We start from the raw sequence: 8,430 nt of genomic DNA, 5'->3' as shown, positions 1-8,430 counted from the left end.
AATTATCCAAAACACACAAGTCTACATAAAAATGGCCAAAAACACTTTTGAAGTTTTGGACTGGCCTATTCAAAGTCCAGACCTAATCCCAATTGAGATGTGGCAGGACTTGAAACGGAGCAGTTCATGCTTGAAAACCCACAAATGTTGCTGAGTTACAGCAGTTCTGCATGGAAGAGTTGGCCAAAATTCCTCCACAGCGATGTGAGAAACTGATCAACAACTACAGGAAGTGTTTGGTTGGAGTCCTTGCAGCTAAAGGTGGGTCAACCAGTTATTGAGTGTAAGGGGGCAATTACTTTTTCACACAGGGGCATTGGGTGTTGCATAACTTTGTTGATGAAATAAATGAAATAAGTATGTAATTATTGTGTTATTTATTCACTCGGGTTCCCTTTATCTAATATTAGGTTTTGGTTGAAGATCGGATAACATTCAGTATTAAAAATATGCAAAAGTATGGAAAATTTGAAAGGGGGCAAATACTTTTTCATGGCACTATATATATATCATTGGTTGAACCTCAACACGATTTATCATATTGAGTAACGTAACATTTTATTTGTAGGTATGAGACATAATCCAGCAGTTCAGCATGTATACAGTATGACCGTGGTTTTAGTAAAGAGGAGGATGGGATGTAGCCCTGACTAACACTGGTGATCTTGTCTCACATTAGCGTTTCACTTCCTCTGACGACTACACCCACTTGGTAGATTAAATATCTAGAATACTTCCTTCTTATTTCTCACATTATTTTGGTGTGCATTGTCAGTGTACAGTGACGTGAACTTTGTAGGTGTTATCTTGTGCATATTTGGCCTAGTGTAGGCTACATGATTTGCCTTAGTTGTTTGGGTAATCATCCCTATGCAGTCTACCTGCCACAACCCCATAACAAAGCATGTGTATGTGTTTTAATGAAAATAGTATTTTTTTAAAACTGCCATGTACAATCGTGGTATTACAGGAAGACGTATTTGTTTTCAAGGTCAGGTAAAGTGCTATTAACTTGAGGCCTTCTGGGCTTATAGACCTGGAATAGGTCTATAAAGCACTGTTTTGGACACAAGTCATATGTTTATTGAGATCCAGTTGAAATCAGGGTGATACGGGCAGACTGGTTTCAAAAAGGCACTACACGTCCTGTAATAGACATGTTGTTTTTAAAAACAATAGCTTCCAGACATTCCATAGGCCCATGTGACATGAGACTGTGACGTGACTGGAATGTTGTAAGAACTTAACCTTGGCCAATAAGCGACAGTGGCTTTACAGTTCAGAATAACTCACCTGTTCCATCCACTTTCATCATTGGACATATTTAGTCACCACCTGCGTTTTCTGTGTTCCTGAGGTCACTTTAGAGTAAAAGAGAAGAAGAAATGTAACATATTTGGACGACCAACATTCATCATATTGGAAGGGTAACCAAACCAATCTCATTCTGATTGAAATATGTAGATTTGGAATATTATGACTATTGTGTCCTCGAGTTAAATGAGCGCAATCGTTGCTTTTATTCAATGATTACATGTGATCTCATTCCTTCCACTCTCTACATATTAGACTACTGTGTGAAAAGGCATGTGATAATAATCTTTGACAAATAGCTCATCTTGTGTCTTGTTTAAGGTACTTCTCATGCTCATTTTGGGTAAGAGCAACGTTTTTTTGTCAAAGATTTTGGTAAATGATTTGGGTTAATTTGCCAAGTCACTCTCATTCAATCAAAAACAAACAGTTTTCCATGTAAAAAAAGACACGCTCAAGTATGCTTTTAAAAATGATCTTTATTACCAGATCTTTGCATTAAGAACAAACTCGTTGGGTGAGTTTCGTTGCATGACATTTTGATTTTAAGAACTAAAACATGAATGGGATGAACTGGTTGAACATCTCAGATATCAGTGTGTAAATAAGCAGGTAAAGGACAGGAAAGGGCGAGGGCAAAAGAGGATAAAATACCGGCCAATCATGGGATTCAAGACCACAGGCAGAGCATGTAGGAAAATAGGCAGTATGGGGGGGAATTCAGACCCGAGTTATGCCCGCATGAATTGAACTTAATTCCCTTTTTCTTTCACTTTTCTCTCTACAGGTATTGCGTATTCTGACATTTAACTTAAAGGTAGACTCAGCAAAAATACTTTTCCATGAGCAGCAGCACCACAGATATTCACACAGTCACACACAGTATCTGTGCACGTGCACAGGTTTGCTTCATTCTGTTACAGCATGCGACCCACAGGACTAAAAAGACGGAGAAGTTGAGCCTCGCGCATCAACGCTCTTAGTTGTTGCGGAATTTGACCCACTATGCTGTTTACTTTGTGCATCTCTACCTTTAAGCATTAGAAAACACATGTGACAGCCACCTAATCGTTTGGGGTGGAGATCGTAGAGATGGAGGTGTGGCAGAGGTTGTCTACAGATACGCCGATATTCTTACCTTGACCAGAGATACTCTATATAAGGACGAGATGGTCTTGTCTCCGCCCTAACAACGGGAATCATTGTCACAAAGGTGGTAAGGCAGGCGGCAGGAGGCGAGATCAGGTGGGAACATTCTAGCCAATGCGAGGGCAGATACGTTTCAACATTGAGGCCATAAGAGATAGATATAAAATCGTTTTTCTTAAAGTTGCCACATGTGTACACTTATATAAGTACATTCGGAACAACCTAAATATCACAAAACTTCTATTCGATCAAATAAACCTAATTTAGAAAATTAGCAATCACATTTTTTTGTTGCCCAAATCCGACACTCTCAAGGGCCTCCATACAAAAATCTCCACTTGGTCTGCTTACGATGTATTCTCGCATTGACATATTGTCACGGGATTGACCCCAGCCATTATCACATTGGTTGCTGTGGCTTCATTTACTAAAATAGCTGGGATTAAAAACTAGAATGTAATACGTACAGAGGGATCTGTTAGCAGAAAAAAACATTTTATATAAAAAAAGTAAACAAATGAGTTTGCTTTACAGCTGTTGTACAGCTCATTTCCTGCAATTCTACACATTTTGCTATGGGGTTCAGAAACATTTTTACTGCAAGATTACCACAAGTTTAGAAACTGGATAGACTAACTAGACTAATTTACCAATATAAAATGTTTTAACTGACATGGGATTATTTAGTGACTGTCAGTGAGTGACATATAACACTAGGAAGACTGCTGATGCACAACAAATTAAGTTTTGAAATTTCCCCTTGTGTATTCTACTATTCTAACTCTCAAAAGCAAGTTGAGACCCTGACTGAGTTCCTTAGATATGTCCTCATATGCAGGAGGTGAAATTACAACCTCATGCTAATCGCATTAGCCTACGTTAGCTCAACCGTCCCGTGGAAGGGACACTGATCCCAAAGAAGTTTTAAATGTATTCAGTGTGCGCAATGGAGCCACACCTGAAAGCCCCTTATACAGTAAGTCGAAATACCAACTACTGAGAAGTGCTTCAATCTTAATAATGTGTGACAAATAAATAGATTTCCTAATGGGCCATTGGAATCCAGCAAGGCAGGAGGGACAACACAGGTAGGAGATGGGTAGCCTGGTGGTATGGTATGGTGGCTGGGTCACTGGTTAGCACTGACTCTCTCTCTCTCTCTCTCTCCAGATGAAAGACAGATTTGGCCAACTTCAGGATGCGTTGGACGTGCCTGGAGGAGGAGGAGGTCACACCAATGAGGCCTTCACCAATGTGGACCTGGACCTAGATGACCTGTCTGCCCATTCGGGCAGGAACCGTGCAACAGTGGTGCCTGTCAACGACCCTGAGCTGAACAGCATTCTCCAGGAGGCCCAAAATGTTCGGCAGGAGATCCAACAGATCCAGGAAGACCATGCCCAGCTCCGGGACCAGAACTACCACGCCTTGAACAACACATTTATGGACGACACCAGTGATGTGATCAGGGACGCCAACAACATTGCAACAGACATCAAGGCCAGAGGAGGGGCTGTGTTGCAGAGCTTACACAGGATGAACAGGGAGACCAGGAAGCTGGAGGTTCAGCGAGGTAGCACTGACCACGTGGTACGCATCGCCCGGACGCAGTACACCAACCTGAGCACCACCTTCAGGGAAGTGATGTTCGACTACAACGAGACAGAGCTGGGACACAGGGAGAACTGTAAGAAACTGATCCAGAGACAGATGGCGATTGTGGGCAGAGACGTCACGTCTGAGGAGGTTGAGGAGATGATGGAGAGCGGGCAGCAGTTGAATATCTTCAACGCCCTGGCTGATGGGACGGCCCAGTCGGCACTGACACAGATCGCTAGTAGACACAAAGAGCTGCTTGACCTGGAGAAGAGGATCCAGGGGGTTCAAGAGCTGTTTCTGGATGTGGCTGTGCTGACAGAGGAACAGGGAGCGGTGCTCAACAACATTGAGACCAACGTACAAAAGACGGAGGCACCTATCGCGGGTGCCAGGGTTCAACTGAACAAAGCCAAAAGATATGACAAGAACAATCCCATCAAGAAACTGTGCTGTTGCTGCTTTCCATGTTGCAAATGATTGTATATCTCATCTGATACATTGTGTATGTGATACATTCATTATCTTGATATTAATGTAAATAATGTGATTTTTTTAAAAGAAAGCAGTGGGACTGGGAGGTTGGCCTGCAATAAGGCCAGGTAACGATGGATAACCATTGCCAGGAGGGAAATACTGTATGAGGGATGCATAGAAGGGCCTAAAAACTCTCTGGACTACCAACCAAACGACACTTTCAATCAAAAGAACATTGCATTGAGTTCGCAGAGAGTCTGAACTCTTTCTATTCTAGGTTTGATAATCTGGACTTTAGTACTGAGAAGGATGAGCTGCTGTGTGAACTCTTATCATTAGCACAATGGGAAGCTGATTTGGTAATAGAGGAAGCAGATGTTGATAGGGTTTTAAAATGAATAGCAGTAAACAGTCACCTAATAATAGTAATAGCAGTAAAGGTCACCTAATCATCCCCAGATTACAATTGGCTCATTCATCCCCCTCCTCTCCCCTGTAACTATTCCCTAGGTCGTTGCTGTTAATGAGAATGTGTTCTCAGTCAACTTACCTGGTAAAATAATTAAAAAAAACAAAAAAAACAAAGCCACTGGCCCAGGTAACATTAGTAACCATGTTCTGAAGTCCTGTCACAAGGACTTGTCAGGTGTGTTCTGTGAGCTGAATGCCACCAAGATCAAAGACCTTGCCATAGATTTTAGGAAGGAAACATCAGCTCCAAAGGCAATCAACATCGGTGGCCAGAGCATTGAACAGGTGGATGAGAATAAGTATCTTTGCACAATAGTTTACAATAAGCTAAACTTTTGAGCCAACTGTGGGCAAGTGTTATCAAAATGTCAATCATTGTTAATAATCCATTTGTTTTACAGTCATTTTACAGATGTTTTATTGCGTCTGTCATAACATTTAGTTTAGTTTCCTGGTTTGGCTCCATCACATGGGCAAGTCAGAATACCTTGTGGAATACCAGTGGTAAGATTAAAGGGAGAAGCCAAAAGGTACCCCTGAGACATTTACTAATACCACACATACAAGAGGGGTAATAAATCATTTGGGATCTAGCACATCCGCTGAACAACCAGTATGCAATACTGCCATCAGGGTGCAGACTCAGGTCTTTAACTCTTAAAACCAAGAGAAGCACTAACAGTTTTGTACCGGCATCAGTACAGCTTTTAAAGATATCAGTTTGTCTCTGTGGATGGTTTGTCCTCTGACAAATGAACTGTACATTTCGGTGTTCCTCAATGCTCCATTTTAGGACCACTATTGTTTTCACTATATATTTTACCTCTTGGTGATGTCATTCGGAAACATAATGTTAACTTTCACTGCTATGCGGACGACACACAGCTGTACATTTCGATGAAACATGGTGAAGCCCCAAAATTGCCCTCCCTGGAAGCCTGTGTTTCAGACGGGAAGTGGATGGCTGAAAATGTTCTACTTTTAAACTCGGACAAAACAGAGATGCTAGTTCTAGGTCCCAAGAAACAAAGAGAACTTCTGTTGAATCTGACAATTAATCTTGATGGTTGTACAGTCGTCTCAAATAAAACTGTGAAGGACCTCGGCGTTACACTGGACCCTAATCTCTCTTTTGACGAACATATCAAAACTGTTTCAAGAATAGCTTTTTTTCATCTACGTAACATTGCAAAAATCAGAAACGTTCTTTCCAAATCGATGCCGAAAAATGAATCCATGCTTTTGTTACTTCTAGGTTAGACTACTGCAATGCTCTACTTTCCGGCTACCCGGATAAAGCAATAAATAAACTTACAGTTAGTGCTAAACACAGCTGCTAGAATCTTGACTAGAACCAACATTTTTTTATCATATTACTCCAGTGTCAGCCTCTCTACACTGGCTTCCTGTTAAGGCAAGGGCTGATTTCAAGGTTTTACTGCTAACCTACAAATCAGTACATGGGCTTGCTCCTACCTATCTTTCCGATTTGGTCCTGTGGTACATACCTACATGTATACTACGGTTACAAGACGCAGGCCTCCTTAATGTCCCTAGAATTTCTAAGCAAACAGCTGGAGGCAGGGCTTTCTCCTATAGAGCTCCATTTTTATGGAATGGTCTGCCTATCCATGTGAGAGACGCAGACTTGGTCTCAACCTTTAACCTCTCTAGGGTACGTGGGACATTAGTGTCCCACCTCGTCAACAGCCAGTGAAACTGCAGGGCGCCAAATTCAAAACAACAGAAATACCATAATTAAAATTCCTTAAACATACATGTATTGTACACCATTTTAAAGATACACATGTTGTAAATGCAGCCACAGTGTCCGATTTCAAAAAGGCTTTACGACTCAAGCAAACCAAAAGCTGTGTCAGATTTCAAAAAAACTTTACGGAAAAAGCACACCATGCGATAATCTGAGTACGGCGCTCAGAGACCAAAACAACCCAAACAGATATCAGCCATGTTGTGCAGTCAACAGAAGTCAGAAATAGCATTATAAATATTCACTTAGCTTTGATGATCTTCATCAGAATGCACTCCCAGGAATCCCAGTTCCACAATAAATGTTTGTTTTGTTCGATAACGTCCATCATTTATGTCCAAATACCTCCTTTTTGTTAGCGCGTTCAATACACAATCCAAACTCATGACGCGCGGTCACTAGCAGCAGACAAAAAGTCAAAAAATTCTGTTACAGTCTGTAGAAACATGTACAAAACGATGTATAGAATCAATCTTTAGGATATTTTTAACATAAATCTTCAATAATGTTCCAACCGGATAATTCCTTTGTCTGTAGAATTGCAATGGAACAAAGCTAACTATCACGTGAAGGCGTGAGACTGAGCTCGTGGCTCTCTGGCAGACCTCTGACTCATTCCCCTCTCATTCGCCCCCACTTCACAGTAGAAGCTTCAAACAAGGTTCTAAAGACTGTTGACATCTAGTGGAAGCCTTAGGAAGTGCAATATGACCCCATAGACACTGTGTATTCGATAGGCCAAGAGTTGAATAACTACAAACCTCAGATTTCCCACTTCCTGGTTGGATTTTTTCTCAGGTTTTTGCCTGCCATATGAGTTCTGTTATACTCACAGACATCATTCAAACAGTTTTAGAAACTTCCGAGTGTTTTCTATCCAATACTACTAATAATATGCATATATTAGCATCTGGGACTGAGTAGGAGGCAGCTTACTCTGGGCACGCTTTTCATCCAAAAGTGAAAATGCTGCCCCCTAGCCTATAGAAGATGAGTCTTTATTGAAGACTCATCTCCTCAGTAGGTCCAATGATTGAGTGTAGTCTGGCCCAGGAGTGTGAAGGTGAACGGAAAGGTACTAGAGCAACGAACCGCCCTTGCTGTCTCTGCCTGGACGATTCCCCTCTCTACTCTGGGATCTCTGCCTCAAACCCTATTACAGGGGCTGAGTCATTGGCTTACTTGTGCTCTTCCATGCCATCCCTAGGAGGGGTGTGTCACTTGAGTGGGTTGAGTCACTGCCGTAATCTTCCTGTCAGGGTTGGCGCCCCCCTTGGGTTGTGCCATGGGGGAGATCATCGTGGGCTATACTCGGCCTTGTCTCAGGATGGTAAGTTGGTGGTTGGAGATATCCCTCTAGTGGTGTGGGGGCTGTGCTTTGGCAAAGTGGGTGGGGTTATATCCTGCCTGTTTGGCCCTGTCCGGGGGTATAGTCGGATGGGGCCACAGTGTCTCCCGACCCCTCCTGTCTCAGCCTCCAGTATTTATGCTGCAATAGTTTATGTGTCGGGGGGCTAGGATCAGTCTGTTATATCTGGAGTATTTCTCCTGTCTTATCCGGTGTCCTATGTGAATTTAAGTGTGCTCTCTCTAATTCTCTCTCTCTTTTTCTCTTTCTTTCTTTCTTTCTTTCATTTTCTTTCTTTCATTCT

The 8,430-nt window shown here is 42.0% G+C and overlaps 1 protein-coding gene across 1 annotated transcript; it reads left to right on the top strand.

Moving 5' to 3' along the window:
* Positions 1 to 1,262: 1,262 nt before the first annotated feature.
* LOC110497591 (syntaxin-11) lies at positions 1,263 to 6,118 on the top strand. The gene is made up of 2 exons (XM_021573782.3): positions 1,263 to 1,427; positions 3,634 to 6,118. Exon 2 carries the CDS (start codon positions 3,634 to 3,636, stop codon positions 4,537 to 4,539), a length of 906 nt encoding a protein of 301 aa, XP_021429457.3. The 5' UTR covers positions 1,263 to 1,427; the 3' UTR covers positions 4,540 to 6,118.
* The last annotated feature ends 2,312 nt before the right edge of the window (positions 6,119 to 8,430 follow it).

The sequence above is a fragment of the Oncorhynchus mykiss genome, chromosome 19 (genome assembly GCF_057628025.1).
Source record: "Oncorhynchus mykiss isolate SJ-2025 chromosome 19, ASM5762802v1, whole genome shotgun sequence".
Taxonomy (NCBI): domain Eukaryota; kingdom Metazoa; phylum Chordata; class Actinopteri; order Salmoniformes; family Salmonidae; genus Oncorhynchus; species Oncorhynchus mykiss.
Note: the sequence above shows the minus strand (reverse complement) of the source record. Positions and strands in the feature narration are given on the sequence as shown.